The 16,787-nt window shown below is 44.1% G+C and overlaps 1 protein-coding gene across 1 annotated transcript in view; it reads left to right on the forward strand.

Moving 5' to 3' along the window:
- The first annotated feature begins 1,171 nt into the window (after nt 1–1,171).
- Nucleotides 1,172–16,787, forward strand: part of PLBD1 (phospholipase B domain containing 1) — a 54,956-nt gene continuing 39,340 nt past the window's right edge. Inside the window, exons 1-2 of the mRNA XM_070410656.1 lie at nt 1,172–1,720; nt 10,757–10,976. Of these exons, the coding sequence (XP_070266757.1) occupies nt 1,633–1,720; nt 10,757–10,976 (308 nt within the window). The 5' untranslated portion in view covers nt 1,172–1,632. The remainder of the gene's footprint in view (nt 1,721–10,756; nt 10,977–16,787) is intronic.

A 16,787-nucleotide genomic window follows, 5' to 3' on the forward strand; every position in this document is an offset into this window, starting at 1 on the left:
TTTCAGGTGTACAATTCTATAATACACTGTATATTGTACTGTGTGCTCACCACCCCAAGCCAAGTCTCCTTCCAACATATTTCCCGCTACAGGAAATAGGTTGTCTTTCCTTCACATCTCCCCTTAACATTTCAGTTAAGCTTGGGAAAAAGACCAAGAGAGAAGAGTGGGTGCCTAGGCCCCACCTTTGTGGTGGCTTGTCCCGCCCTGGGTCCCCTCATTATACGTTCAGCACAGCTCTATTCTAACCTTTTGTTGGCCATGCCCCACCTAAAATCTCTAAAATCCTGATATGCCCCCGCCCCGTCCCCGTGACGTATAATTCTTATTATTTAAAAAGTGAACTCCTATTCACGTGGAGGAAGCCTAAAAGGCCATTAACTTGGTCTAAACAAGCTTCCAGAGAACATGACATCCATGAAAGAGAAAAATAAAAGAATGTAAGGACAGTTGAAGTACTGAGGAAGAAATCACTAAGAAATTGTTTTAAAAGTAATAATATGAAGTGATATGAAAAATAGGCATTTCAAAACATAATAGAGAACTGAGATGCATAAACTGTCATAATATATATTTATATACTGTATATGAGGCCCCTAGAACCATAAGAAGTGAAAAAAAAATCACTTATAATAACTCATTCGCGAATTGCCCCCCTTAAAAAATCAAATTGCCCCCCTGTGGGGCGTGTGCCCCACGTTGAGAACCACTGCACTAATGGCAACCTCGGAGTACCTGTGTATTTGTATGGCTCTGTCCCTTCTTGGCTGTGGTAAGGCATGCTCTTGTTATAAAACCACTGGTACCTGACCCACAAGGGGGGCTCAATAAATGCTTATTGAGTGAATAAAATACCTTTTGCCTACTTCACAATGTCACCTAGGGCACCCTCCGCCAACTTCACAATGTCACTCAAAGGCATAGTGTTTGCCTACTTCACAATGTCACTTGCAAAGGACGCTGCACTGAAATGGGGACTTCACCGCCCTGTCCGGATCACTCTCCAGTGGTGACTCCAGCCAATGAAGAGAAAAGCAAACGATCAAAAGTCTTGAGCAGCAGCAGATGGGTTTGGGTTAAACAGCCTGGGCTGGAGGGGCCCTAATCCCGGAGGGATCCGGGACCTGTGAAGACCTGTCCCGAATGGCCAAGAATCCCAGCTGCGCGTAGGCAGGGGCATGCATTTCCCCATTGCTCGGGGTGCCTCTTCCCGCTGCTGCAGAGGAGCGGCCGGCCCTGGAGACGGAGGCTAGCGGGGTTGGCCTGAACTGGTTTGTAACCAACCTGGGGCTGCAAAACTGCCGACGAGTGCAGAGAAAGTGGTGCGTAACGTTGCCAGATCCCACAAGTGCAGCTGGGGAACTTTCCCAGCCCGGCCCACTGGGCGCTAGAGGGTCTGAAAGGACCCGCCTTTCGCAGACTGGGGCACCCTAGGGCGAAGGTTGTCCCCAAGGCCACGTGAGGCTTCCTCGAGACCTCAAAAGCCCCAAACCAGCAGAACTAATGAAAGAGGAAAGTTAAGGACGCTCCAACTCTGAGACGGGCGCCACGCTGCCGGCTCGGAGCCGCTCTTCCAACAGCTGCCACTACCTGCCGCCTGTCCAACCCAGCCGAGATCGCGGCCGCAGAGCGATGTCCCTTCGGCTGCCCGCGCCGTCGGCCCCGCCGCCGCTGTTGCTGCTGCTGCTGTTGGCCGCCGCCGTGCCGCCCAGCCTGGCAGGTGAGCCACGCGGGTCCCGGGAGAGGCCCCCGCTGCCCGCAGCCCGCGGCGCGCGCTGAGCCAGCACCACCGTGCGCTCCAGCCGAGCCCGGGGTCCCGCCAAGTTTACTTCCCGCGGGTGTCGGGTTCTGGGTGGGAACCAAGGACGGCGCCTCTACGGGGGGACTGACGGCTCGCTCCCGCGCCGCGTGGCTCCGAGCCGGCCCGGGAGAAGCACTAGGGTGTGTGCTCCTGCGAGCGTAAAAAGTGTTTGCCAGAGTTCTTGGCAGACAGATCGGTTCACTCCTGCACGACTCGGCTTGCTGAGCCCGGCTGGTCCTCAGAGCGCCAGCCAAAGGACATCTAAATATATGTGTTCACCTCAGAGAGGTACGATTCCGGGCTGTCTTTCCCCCGCCCCTCCCCCCCTTAATTGTCAATAATCTAAATAGGATTATTATCCCCGTGCTACAGATGAGACAAATTGAAATTAAGAGAAATTCAGTAATTTGCTTAAAGATACACAGCATGGGAAGGCAGAGCTGAAACGACAAAGGGCATTTACTTAACTACTCCCCTCTTAGTAAAACAGGTTTTATCCCCTACAGGTATTGGCAATTATCTGTACCTTTTGCAAAACAAAACAAAACAAAACCAACCTAGGATTTGTCACTTTCACTCACAATGAATAAGATCAATATTAACTAAAGAAACTTGAAAGACTTCAAAAGTAATATAAAGAGAGGATTGACTTTGCTTTATTTCATAATCCCTTTTCTGCGCTGACCTTGGGTAAGAAGAGGGTGGCGTTTAGGAGTGCATACCCCTTCCCAAATACGTGTGTTGATTCTTGTTACATTGCCTTCCATCAAATCTCAAGACCTTTGTTTTCACAACTTGCCCACTTACTACTATTAAATTTTCCCAGTCTGTTAAGCTGCCCAGGCTTCTGAGATAGGAAGTGATGCATCCCCAGGCTCCTGGCTCTAGATTTACCTCCACATTCTGTTCTTTCCCTGGAGCTCTCGTGGACATCACCTCTTAGCACAGGGAGACTGTTCATTCACACGTTCCCGGGGTGGGCTAGAGTGCCCCAGACATGAAAGGGTTTTTGTGCTTTGGACACTGGCTGAAACTTTCCTCCCTTTTCTGTTCTTTTGGATTGTTTGGATTGTTTTTAAATATTTCTGTAGATGGGAGGCGGGGCAGCCTGAGGAGTGAGGAGGTGGAGACATTATTTTTCTGAAGATGGGACACTGTTTATTCAAGAAGATATCGCCTGGCAAGCAACTGCTTCTTAAACTGAGTTCCCCAAATGATAGATAAGCTGACTCCATGCCAGGTGGGTTGGGAGTCAAGGTGGAGAGCGAGGGCATTTCTGCTACTAGTCATCCTGCCAGCCCTGTGCCCGGCAGTATGGACAGACTTCTTAACATGACGTCGCAGGACAGCTGGTGATGGCCATGCTGGCTGTTTCAAAAGATGTGATCTCTATTTCCTTTGTTTCACCCCATTCACCAGTTTTCCAAGGCAGGTTTTTGGTGCTTTGTCTTACCTTCTAGATTTCCAGCAACTGAGGACAGAGAACAGGTCTTTGCCACCACTTGCTTTTCATGTTTTCTCTGAAGTGCCCTGCTCAGTACTTTGAATTTAGTGAGTTCACAATAAATACTCAAGGGAATGCATTTTTATCCCCTTGGATTTTATATCCACTAAGATGCACCTATTTATCCACAAACAACCTCTTTAATTTTTAAAGACTACTTTGTACTTTCATTCTTCTAGAAATTGGCAAGCAATTGCACGTTCATTCTAGCTCTCTCTCTCTAACTATTACAGATTTTAGATGTATAATAGTGGTGGCTTCATCTTTCCAGACTGAAATGCTCCATATTTGTTTTTAACGTCTTGGATAATTTTTCTAAGCTGTTTGTATAGTGAAGTCAGGTTGTCACTAGGGAAAGGGATGGGTTGGTTGCCAAGAGACTTGTAAGATGGCATGAGCCTTGGTAAAACTGGTTCCAAATCTGGCCCTCGCACTTGCAGGGCTAGACTTCAGAAATCCATTCTTTCCAGTGCTCCAGAGCTTATAGGATACAAGGAAGCTGATTTCACCCTGATAAACACACAAGTCTACTCACTAAAATACCAGTTAATTTTTAGCAGATTGGCTATTTGCATAGCCTGCTCCAGGCATGTTCTTATACTCAAACTGCATGGGACAGATAATATGAGGGATTCAAAGATGGAGGTCTGATTCTTCTGCCTCCCAGTAGGACTCGCCACTTCCATCAGCTCCTCCACTGGCAGTGCTCACCTGGCATGCTAGCTCCTGACTGTGGGCACTGCCTTTTCCAGGCTCCCATGGCTCACCAGTGTCCACCCGAGACTAACAGACTGCCTCTCTAGGTAGGTAATACCTTTATGTGGTTGTCAAGGAGTTTACTGTCCTGTCAGTCTTTCAATCTCCTTAAAGGACTTAGCAGACCTTTGGTTGAGACCAATCTCAGTTACTCCTTTAACTCTGAAGGCATTCTTATTTCAAATTCACTTACAGTGGTTGCTCCATATGTTAACTCTATAGTGTTAGAGAGGTAGTATTGAACTCCACAAACAGAAACCGTGGAGTCAGATGCCCATGTTTGAATCCTGGCACCAATACTTACTGTGTGACCTTAAGTAAATTATCTAATCCTCTATGCCTCAATTTCCTCATCTGTAAAATGGGTATTATAACACTACTAAAGGCCCAGTGCACTAATTCGTGCATGGGTGGGGGCCAGCTGGTCCACCCCGATGGGGGCAGGGGGCCATCAGGAGTGGGGCACAATGGCCAGGGGGAGGGGCCGTGGGCAGTTGACCAGCTGGCCCTTGCCCCCTGGTCAAACTCCAGGTCAAGGGGACAATTTGCATATTAGCCTTTTATTATATAGGATATCTCTTAAAGAGGTTGTGAGGAACAGTGCCTGCTATATACAGTAGGAGTTATATACAGTCATATGCCACATAATGATGTTTTAGTATACCGCAAAGACAATGGTGATCCCATAAGATTGTAATGGAGATGAAAAAGTCCTATTGCCTAGTGATATCGTAGCCATTGTAACTCATAGTGCAATGCATCATGCAGATTGCAATTGCCTACAGTATGCAGCACAGTAACATGCTGTACAGGTTTATAGCCCAGGAGTTGTAGGGGCACAGAACTTGTCACCCCCAAACATGTCTATTTGGCATAGGATTATTTTAGGTTGGTTAATTTAAGAAAGAGTAGACAGAGAACTCATGGACATGGACAACAGTGTGGTGATTTCAGTGGGGAGGGGTTGGGTGGAGGCGGAAGAGGGCATGGAGGGGAAAATAGTGATAGAAAAATATACTAAAAAGACAAATATATATTTCAAAGCAAAAACAGAAAGATGGACGAAGAAAGAAAGAAAGAAAATAGGACAGGTCTGAAAACCAAATAAGTTACCCTTTCTAAAATCTGCTTTTGTAAAGGTGTCTCCCTCACTAGACCAGGAAGAGGGGAGTGACCTTATCTCTAGAAATTCTCATCAGTGCATCAGGCAACAACTTAAATCTGCATAACAACCTTACCCTTGTTACACTGTGCTTTCCCTAGTAACTTTCCTTAATGGAATCCCCCACTCCAACATCGTCTTTTGTCCTCAGCTGAAGATGATAGTTAAGGTCGTTGCTTTAGCCATTTTTGTGAATTACTCTGTTTTTCTGGGTCTCTCTCATATGTAGGAGGTTTACATGCTATTAGATTTTTGTTTTTCTCTTTCTAATCTGGCATAAGGATTATTTCCTGGAGGCTCAGTCAAGAACCAGAAGAGAGAAAATTATTTTTCTTCTCTACAGAACCTAGGTGTGTAGTAAGGTCTCAGGGGAGATTCTCAGTAGAATATTCATCAGCTTTCCAGGTGTGGCCTTTCAGGGTGGTGCTCTCTACTGATTGATGGGCACTTGGGTAGGGGGTCATTGTTCATTGCATCTGGTCCTGATGTTAGCCAAGCCGTGACTTCGTCTGGTTTTGCTGCTTTTCTGGGCCCGGAGCTGAAACACAACTGAGGCCTAGATATCAACAGACCGAGGCTTTGTTTCTAATATTGTTTGATGCTGATCAGAACCTCATTGTCCTAAGGGCTTAATGCTTAAGGGAGTGGTGGTACAGCGGAGTAGGAGGCCGGTGGGCGAGGGTGTGGGATGGGAATCAGCTACCTGTCTCAGTTTCCCCATTCTACTGGCCAAGGAATTTTCCTACTTTTTACTATTCTGCCTCATTTGTACTACTGAAAAATAGGAATTTACTTAAATGTGGTAAAAAAAATAGAGGTAGTGAAATAGAGGTAGTGAAATTATGTAGAAACTTTAGTCTAAAACTTGAAACTATGTCAGAACAAACCACAGGTATGTTATAATCTTCCAATAGAAAGTTGTGAAAGTCTCTTGTTTGAAAGGCACAACTTGGCCCTAACCGGTTTGGCTCAGTGGATAGAGCGTTGTCCTGTGGACTGAAGAGTCCCAGGTTCGATTCCGGTCAAGGACATATACCTTGGTTGCAGGCACATCCCCAGTAGGGGGTGTGCAGGAGGCAGCTGTTCAATGTTTCTCTCTCATCGATGTTTCTAACACTCTCTCCCTCTCCCTTCCTCTCTGTAAGAAATCAATAAAATATATTTAAAAAAAAAAAAAAGAAAGGCACAGCTTGCTCTGAAATTTGTCATCCTTGCAAGTGTAATCACAATACCAATGTAAGGTAGTATCAAGTTATGCAAATCAGCATTTGCAAACCTAAGATACCAAAATTCTAATTCACAATTAGAAATCAAGATTTAGCCCTAACTGGTTTGGCTCATTGGATAGAGCTTCAGCCTGTGGACTGAAGGATCCCAGATTCCATTCCAGTCAAGGGCATATGCCCAGTTTGCGGGCTCAATCCCCAGTTGGGGGCGTGCAGGAGGCAGCCAATCAATGATTCTCTCTCATCATTGATGTTTCTATCTCTCTCTCCCTCTCCCTTCCTCTCTGAAATAAATGAAAATATAATTTTAATAATAACAATAAGTAAATAAATAACTATAATGGCTTAAAAGTTAATAAAGGATTTAAGAAAATTTAAAAAAATAGCATGGTACTTGAAAAACCAGAAAGAGATGATACATGGAGAAAACATTGAGGAATGGAGGACATCAATTAGGGGTGAGTCAAGAAACTCATATTTTGGCTTAGTTCTCAAAGCATCTGCTAAATTAGTCAGCTTGTTAGCAGTCAATTTTTATCATTGAATTCTCATGAGGACTGGGTAAGGGTTTTTTCATGCATGGGGACACACTAGTGTCAAAAAACCCCCCACAGATTTGCAGAAGTTTATTACTTGTGGTCAGGAAATAGGAAATTAGGTAGTACCAGTAACAATGAAACCATGGCCCTTGAGTGCTTTGATTGAGAGCAAGCCAAGTGTATAACAAAAGGAGCCGCTGGAATGGAAGGTCAAAGGAAAGGAAGGCCAGGATGCTGGGTGAAAAATGCCAACATTTTGGAGAAGGGAATAAAGCTAAAACCATGCTATGTGGGCAGAGCTAAAAGAGAAGAAACTGACACATCTTACCTTCCTTTTTTTACAGTTCCTGTTTATGACCACACCCCTGCTGCCTCGAATTGTGGCTGCTTTTTATTTAGTCAGCCATGCTTTCTCATTTCCCTACCAGACTCACTGGAGGTGAGGTGCAAGAGAATGTGTGAGAAAGGCTGAGGAAGGGCTGAGGCTATGGCCTTTGTGGCCCAAAATCAATTTGGAAAGCATATTTATTTATTGTACTTGGGAGGAGAAGGGAAGTTTCTATGGATATTGCCCACAATTGTCAAGTTATGGCCAATTTATGGCTTTATTAACAATTAGAGGCCTGGTGCATAAATTCGTGCACCAGTGGGGTCCCTCAGCCTGGCCTGTGGGATTGGGTAAAAACTAGCTCTCCAACATCCACCGAGGGGACTTGGATTGTGAGAGGGTGCAGGCCAGGCCGAGGGACTCCACCAGTGCATGATCAGGGCTGGGGAGGGAGGTGGGAAGTTGGCCAGCTAGCTGGGGAGGGACCACAGGAGAGCTCCAGGGCGTGTCCTGCCCATCTTGTTCAGTCCCGATCGGCCAGACCCCAGCAGCAAGCTAACCTACCAGTCAGAGCATCTGCCCCCTGGTGATCAGTGCATGTCATAGTGACTGGTTGAGCGGCCTTAACGTATTAGCATATTTACGCTTTGATTGGTTGAACGGCTGACGGGTTGACTGGACATTTAGCATATTAGTCTTTTATTATATAGGATTAGACTATTTGTTTGGCACTGGGAGTCTGTTGACTAAGTAGTCTGCACCTACCTCTGATAGTCAATGTCATTACCTCCCCTTAACCATTTTTAAAGGAAGTCCACCATTGTGGTCATGATGCTCTAGAATTAAGATTGTACTTTCAGTGCTTATTAGATAGATAACGTTACAGCAAAAAGCAAAATGTTGAGTCTGTTTTGAATGTTGACAACAGATAACATTACATATATATAAAATCTGAGCTAGAATTTCAAGTATCTTAACCACTAAAAACTTAGTATGTCCAAAACTATACCTGTATTTCTTCCTAGTCCTTTTGCCCATCTCCCTTTCTCAATGAATCATACAACATTCATCCACTGATTCTCAACCTACAACCTGAGTCATTCTGACCTCCTCCCATCTCTTGGATGGCCTGAATATAAAGTTTGTCTTTAACCTGAGCAGCTATGCAATAGTTTCTTAGGCAGAGAAATTAATGCATTATATACCATTTCTTTTTTCTGTATGTTTTTTTTTTCTCTCTTTACCTAAGTCTCTCTTCCTTTCACAAATATTTATTGAGTATCTGCTATGGGCCAAGCACTATTCCTAATGCTGAGGAAACAATTTTGGGCCTCAGGAGTTCATAGGCTAGGAGCAAGGGCAGACATGTAAGCTACAGTACAAAGGGATAAGACCTAAGCTGTACACACAAGGTACATTGAGCTTGTAGAGCAAGTCAGCCCCTTCAGAGTGGGTCCTGTTTTCTGAGTCTTAAGTCGCAATTTTGAGATTGCTGGGTGGTTAACAAGACAGAAACTCTCAGGCAAAGGAAACAGCATATGCAAAGTCACAGGTGTTGGAACAGCTCCTGGCAGGTTGGAGCGTTGTATGTAATGGTTTCCAGATCACAAAATGCCTGAGGTGGTGGATGAAGCTGGATGGGTAGGCAGAATCCAGATCATGAAGGCAGATAGTATGAGCTGAAGAATTTTATTTCTAGGAAATAAAAGCCATGGAAGATTTTGGGTAGTCAAGTAAACAAATCAATCTTGTGTTTAGGAAAGGTCACTGTGGCAGAGGAGAAGTTAAGGCTAGTTGTGATATCTAAAGTAGCACAGAAATGTAGAGCTGAAGAATGGAGGGTGAGATGTTTAGGATGTTTTAATTAAACATGAGGAGAGAGAGAGAGAAAGAGAGAGAGAGAGAAAGAGAGAGAGAGAGAGAGAGAGAGAGAGAGAGAGAGAGAGAGAGAGAGAGAAGAGGCCTGCATGGACTGGGGTTTCAGGCTGAGAAATCACGGAGACAGCAGAAGATGGAGGATGAGTTGGGAGAAAATATGAGTTTTATTTTGAATAATGTAATTTCCTAGTGCTTACAGAATCATCCAGACGGTGTTATCAAGTGTGCTGTTAGGTCTACAAGACAGTCAAAGGAGGAGGAGATTTAGAAGAGAGTGTTGTCCCAGATGCATGGGAGGAGTTTTAAGAATGAGTGGTCACCAGGGTCAAACACTTTCAGGCATTTGTGTGATGTTGCGAGTCAAGGATTTCATTTGTGACCCAGCCAGTGACATGGTGGGGGTGGGTGCCAGCCTGCCACAGGCCCAAGTGAAGAAAATGAGAAGTGAAGTGGATGGGACCTGGAAGTGAGCCTGTCGTTGTCATAACTCTTTCACTAGCACCTAGCAGAGTCCCCAATACAGAATGCTCTATAAAAATTGTAGTAGTTTTATAAAGGGAGAGATTCTAGCAGTAGCAAAGCTGCTCACAGGATCTCTACAGAGAGCTTCTGTGGTTGGTTTGCTTTGATCTAAGAAAGTGGAACACGTTAATTTACTAATAGGGAGGAGCTGCTGCAGAGAGAGAACTTCAGGAAGATTTAGGATGGAACAAAGTTCCTAAGTGAGAGGGGTGGGATCCAGAGCATGCCTAGGGAGAGAGATTGAAGTGAAGAAGAAGAGAGACATGAATATAGGATTTGTGAGGATGAATTCACAAAATTATCAAGAACTTGAGGGGGTCACAGGTGATAACTTTTATTTTTTCTGCAAAATAGGAATCTAATGTCATATGTAATAATTCAGCAGGAGAAATAGAATAAGGAGCCAGAGAATATGAGTGCTTTGGCCCAACAGCAGAGGGGAATTGGAAGGCCTTGCTGAGCAGAGACATGAACCCTATCCTTGGCCCAATGAAGAGGTGGGCAAGGGTTCCAGCTCTGGCATTGGCCAGAATCCCATCTCTAAGGATGGAGCTCTTAGACACACCTCTATGATGTTCAAACCATGCCCCTACCTTTAGCTTATACTTTCTGCTATGGCAGCGCTTCTCAACCTGTGGGTTGCGACCCCTTTGGCCATCAAACGACCCTTTCACAGGGGTCACCTAAGACCATCTTGCATATCAGATATTTACATTACGATTCATAACAGTAGCAACATTACAGTTATGAAGTAGCAATGAAAATAATTTTATGGTTGGGTCACAACATGAGGAACTGTATTTAAAGGGCCAGAAGGTTGAGAACCGCTGTGCTATGGCTCATCCCGCTTGATCAAGGCTCTGGTTTTTTCTCCCATTTGCAAGGAAGACAAGCTATAATGGCAGATTTCCCAATTTTGATGGAATGGAATTCTTTAGAAAGCCAATGTGTTGGAATTGTCGGTTACATAGAAAAAAATAATGCATCAGTAAGTCAGTTGAATGGCATCTTATCATTATTCCCTTTTCTGTTTTTTCAAGGATTTGACTATGCAACTGCGTACTGGATGCCTACTGAAAAGACAGTGGAGATCAGAGACGTACTGGACAAGAATGGAGATGCCTATGGCTTTTATAATAACTCTGTGAACACCACAGGCTGGGGCATCCTAGAGCTCAGAGCAGGGTATGGTTCGCAGTCCCTGAGCAACGAGGTCATCATGTTTGTGGCCGGCTTTTTGGAGGGATACCTCACTGCCTCGTAAGTACCACAGTCCTGGTGGAGAACTATCAGGCCACCTCTGTCTCTGGCTTTGTCCAACAGTGTAGCCTTTGCTTCCTGGCATTTGCACATTAGTAGCTGAGGTCCTTCTCATGTGATGGAGACATTATCAGAATTACATTTGTACCTATAATCAGTACCTGCCGATAAGGATCAAAGCCCCCAATTATGGCACTAGTCAAACCTCATTGCTCTTACCTTTTTAAACCTTTCCTTCTCCTAAAAATATATTAAGAGACAGCTACGCCATCTCATCTTACTAGTTATTTATTGTCCAGTAGAAAGCAAGAGGTGGAGAGAATCTTCGAGAATCACAAAACAGAGAAGATTAATTATAAATAAAATGTAACAGCATTTGCCCTGGCTGGGTAGCTCAGCTGGTCAGAGCATCATCCCGGTACACCAAGGTTGTGGGTTCGATCCCCAATCAGGGCACATACCTGGTACAAGAATCAACCAATGGCCTGGCCTGCGTGACTCAGGGGTTGAGTGTCAACTTAAGAACCAGAAAGTCAAGGGTTTGATTCCCGGTCAAGGCACATGCCTGGGTTGCAGGCTCCATCCCCAATAGGGGACATGCAGGAGGCAGCCTATAAATGATTCTTTCTTATCGTTGATGTTTCTATCTCTCTCTCCCTCTCCCTTCTTCTCTGAAATCAATAAAAATATGTATATTTTAAAAATCAACCAATGAATGCATAAAAAGTGAAACAACAAATCAATGTTTCTCTCTCTTGCTCCCTCTCTCAAATCAGTAAATAAAAAATTAAAAGTTATAAGAGCATTTATTTTCAACAGTTTTAGAACAATACTTCCAAGTATGTTGAGATTTTAAATTGAAATTTTAACGTCTAACATACTAGTAAATGTTCCTTCCAGTCCTATTGTTACTTGATCCTTGTGTCCTTCCTTTGTCTTATAAAAGCAACAAAAATGTAGTTAATGATAATGTAATCGGAAACTGTCCTTTTTAGAGCTCTTTAAGGGAAAGAAAGTTGTAACTGATTTAATCAAGCTTTATTCTTTCTTTGATATAAAGAGTCTTGATGAGTTGGCTTTCTTTTTTCATTCTCTGTGACCTAGATTGTTGAGTGCAGCTTAACCAAACCTTATTTTGCACTGTTACCGCCTTAGTCATAGTAAGTGCAATGACAATCCTAATCTGTTTCTGCATTCTAGAGATTATATCAAATGTCGAATGACTAGTTATTGGGTTCTGGCTGCTCTTTTATAATTTAAAGTAGAAATTCCTGTCTTCATTTTTATACCAAATTTTTGTTACCCTACCATTGGAGTCCCCTTCATATAGTATACTACTCAGAGATATATAAAACTTTATAAACTGTGTAAGATTTTTAAAACATGTTTAAGACTGTGGCACATGTATGAATATGAACTTCTCACACTTCAAATCTTTATTCACATGTGTATCCACTCATTTGATTGCATTATTTAAATTGAGTTGCAAATTTGGAGAAATAATTTGGACTGAAGTTGTGTGAATATAAATATATTAGATGAACTCATGAGTGATAGACATAATGGGTTGGTAAGGAAACGATTTTTCTTTATTCAATTTGAAGGCAGCAGCTCTGATCTCGGAGTCTGTAGTGAGGATAAGCATGTCTGCCTTGGGTATTGGGGTCCCTACTAGAGAGCTCAGGGATGTGACTGAGAAGGTTCTGACAAAGGTGGCACTTCTGATGCTCTTACATCTCAGGGAAAACATGTTTTAACATTTCACTTTTGGGGGTGACCTTATCATTTCACCCTTATTCTTACTATAAAGCGTTGATTTATCCTTGATCACCTTTATCCATTTGCCAGGAACATCCATAGGAAAAGAAGCCATTTTATGAATAACTTTTTGAATACTTCTATTTTAGAGTAAAAGTTACTTACATTTTATTTCTTAAAAAAAACCACTTAGCTACTATTCAGTAACTGTTTTTATTGTTTGCTTTGCCTTTTGCCATGTCTTTTCCAAAACAATTCCACATGTATAAGCCAGTCTTTTAAGATTAAAACAAATAACCAGCTCCCTGCATGCTGCGATCCATTTTGACGACCTGGCAACAGAGTCAGCCTCCCTTCCCACTAGTAGCAGCAGCGCGTGGGGGTGTGATCAGGAGTGAGGGAGAGACCAGCCTAGCAATCTCAGTCAATGCTGGTCCTTAAGGAAGAGTTGGGAAACTCTTGGCAGCATTTCTGCTGCACAGAACAACCTGAAAAGAGTGCTTTAATCCTAAACCATCGGAGCCCGAGAGGAAGGCACCCAGTGGGACAGAGCAGTCAAAGAAGGCTTTGTGGGAGGAGTGAGTTGTAGGTCTGGTGCTTGATAGATGAGAACCATTTGGCTTGGTTGGGAAGAAAGAAGAAATCATCTGGGCAGAAAGGAACAGAACAGAGTACTGAAAAGGGCAGAGTCTGAAATGCATACATTGCATTTACAATGGGTGAGAAGTAGAGGCTCCAATTGAGCCAGCAGAGGGCAACAGGGTTAAAAGGCAAGTGGGGGCTGTACTGTGGAAGGCTTGGATGGAAGCCCATTCGAAGGTCATTGACCACTATTTCAAGCTTAGAGAGCTCAGAGGTTCCTTGAATATGAAAGACGACCTCTCTATTCATCTTCGTATTGTATTTATGACTGGTAATTCTCCCTGCCTGTTCAAGGATGGGTTTCTTGTATGTGTGGTACCAAGAGTTGGAGGGATTACTGCTCTGTAAAGACTCTGATGTAGCTCGTTGAACAGGAGATGCTGGTGAGCAGGAAGATGAATGATAAAGAACTGAAGGGGCTGGGAGGGAGAGAGAAATCAGTATTTGCATATTTGAAGAAGGAGGTGGAAAAAGAGAAAAATAAAGTAGAGGAAGACAGAAGGAAGGAAGGAAGAAGGAAGGGAGGAAAAGAGGGAGGGAGGGAAGGAGGGAGGGAGGAAAGGAGGGAGGGAGAAAAGGAGGGAGAGAGGGAGCAAATGCTGAAGGGGATTGTGACTTCAAGGGAGGGGATGCTGAAGGGGATTGTGAATCCAAGGGCCAGCGTACCAGCAAGGACTTCCTGCAGCCAGCACCCCAGCTGCACAGCCCATGGTGGGGACTGAGCAGGGAGAGGCACTGTGGCTTCCTCTGAGCAAAGGTCCCCGGCATTCTCTGAAGCAAAGCAGAAGAACTTCAATGTCAAACAGCTGGAAGCTGTTGACACAGAACCAATAGTAGAGACGGAATACAAGTCACAGGCTAGGCTTTCTGTTTGTTTGCTGGCCTGTTTTTCAGGGTGGCTTTCGTGTATTTTAGTAGTAGTTCCAGTTTGGTCCTGGGAAAGTGTCAGTGTAGGTTCCACTTACTCCACCGCCATTTTTTTAAAATATATTTTATTGATTTTTTACAGAGAGGAAGGGAGAGGGATAGAGAGTTAGAAACATTGATGAGAGAGAAACATCGATCAGCTGCCTCCTGCATATCCCCCACTGGGGATGTGCCCGCAACCGAGGTACATGCCCTTGACCGGAATCGAACCTGGGACCCTTGAGTCCACAGGCTGACGCTCTATCCACTGAGCCAAACCCGGTCAGGGCTCCACCGCCATTTTTAATCTCATCCAAATTCAGGACTTTTAAAGTCTTTATATCAGTTGAAGTCTATGGATGCTGCATTACTGTAGCTTCCTGGCCGGTCTTGCCTTCCTCCTGCTCCCACACTTTTCAGTCTTTTTTAACAATACAGCTTAAAGATGAGCAGAGACATTACCAAGCTGGACATGCCTGTTTGCTGGAGTGTTTTCCACTACACATGGGCAGTTGTCTGCAAAGTAATAGCACCTTCATATACAAGTATCATTTTATCAACTTAAACCATATAATATACTGCTGGGGACTGTTACTTGTGGTGCTTTGCCAGGTATGCTGGACTCCACATACCAAGACACAGCCTTGGAGCAAGGGCTTTTGAACCTGAACTGGAAGATGGGGTAGGAGGGGGATTGTGCCAGAGGCCAAAAGAAAGAGCCATCTTTTCTCGTTTCCCTCTCAACTTGGAAAGCTCCTCAGGCAGCAGAGTGGGGGTGTAGGGCTGCCTCTTTTCCCCACATGGCCACATTTAAGATGGGGTGCTGTTCCTTAGATTCTTCTGATTCTTGGCCGGAGGAGGTATATGAGAAGATGGATATTGTAGGGTGAACAGTTGAGATATTCAGATAAAGAGAGTGGTCTACCCATCCCCAAAGATATAATTTGCTCTTTTCAACCTATGACATACTTGAGAGACCAAACGAAAACACACAAAGAAATATTCTCACATCCTCCATCATTTCCTTTGAAGTGTTCAGTAATTTGTTGTCTCCTTGAACTTTTACAACCCTTCCAGATAACAATTTGGTCCTGGGCCCAGCCCTCTGTATTTTTCGTGCAGCTCAAGGCCATATACCTGTGCTGCTCTTGTGAGTTCTCCCATCCTACGCAGCAGCAGCAGATTTGGCTGGACCACAGCTTGGATTAGGCACTAGATATTTTTAGAGGCTTCTATCACTGTCTTGCCCCTCGTGCTCTCTTCTTTTCTCCCTCTTCTTCCACTGTCCCCACCCTGACCCATCTCCTGAGGAGTCACACCCTGCAAGCTATTAACCTTACCATGCAAGCATTCATTCCAGATGGGCTCCTGGGCTATGCTGTGGAGCCCCTTCCACCTCTCACACAACCCCTTCCTAGCAACTTTTCCAACCATGATTCCTGAGAGCCAGATGCTACCTCTCCCATCTCCACCGATTGAAACATTGCTCAACCTCCTAGATCCATCTCAGATGCTTCCTGACGAAGCTTTTTCTGATTCCATCCCCACTGGATCAGAGCTCCTTCTCTCCCCGCACCATCTGTTAGTGCCTTGAGGGCATGGTCCCTATCTTATTCCTCTTTGTATACCCCCAGACACCTGGCCCAGTGCTTCTGCCCCCAGCAGTTATTTAATTACACATTTATTAGGTTTAATTGAATCTTGCTGCTGTTCCAATTTTGTTGGAGATGAATCAGAAGTGTGAGCTACACATTTCCATGCATTGCAGTGTCTAGCAACCTTGACCAAACAAACGGAGCTTCTTTCTTTGTTTTTAACTCTGTGGACTGGTTCCCTAAGAGTTCCAAATTCAGAATCTCTGATGTTTCATTCATGATGTAAAAGCCGCTAAATAGTCATAGATTGGTTTTTAATAAAATGAGTCATGAAACCTTTCTGAAACCTTTCTGGGTGTAGGGACCTGGTCTTCTCTAGTTTTTAATGAAGTGGCTGATTCTTGTGCTGCTGAAGTGGTTGCTGAAATGACCTCTGGAATTGCCCAGGAAGCATGAGCCAATTCACTGCAACAAACACTTGTTACACTACCTGTACCAGGCTCTGGGGGTAGGGAGAAAGGTAGGGGGAGAGTTAGTTGCTAAGTATATTCTTCAAAGATGACTCCTTTTAAGTTTATATGTTGGCACAACAGTTGCTAAAACTATGAGTAAAAGAGGCTGTAAGCAAAACTATAGCACAAATAGAGAAAGTAGGCAATGGTGGAATCTTTTTTTATGTTTAGCCTACAACCAAGAAATAGCTCAAGAATCTCTTCCACAGCCCCATCTTGCCCTTTTCTATGTTAGAAACTGAATATGCTTCCAGGTCAAAGCTGTGGGCAAAGGAAAGGTAAGTAAGACACAGTCTCACCCTCAAAAATACCAATAGACCCATCAATTAGTAATTATCTGGAACATAACATGAACCACAAAATGATGATGATAATGATAATACCTAGCACTTATATAG

This window comes from Myotis yumanensis, unplaced genomic scaffold (assembly GCF_028538775.1).
Source record: "Myotis yumanensis isolate MYYU_CA2020_CCGP unplaced genomic scaffold, mMyoYum1.0.hap1 SCAF_3, whole genome shotgun sequence".
Lineage (NCBI taxonomy): Eukaryota > Metazoa > Chordata > Mammalia > Chiroptera > Vespertilionidae > Myotis > Myotis yumanensis.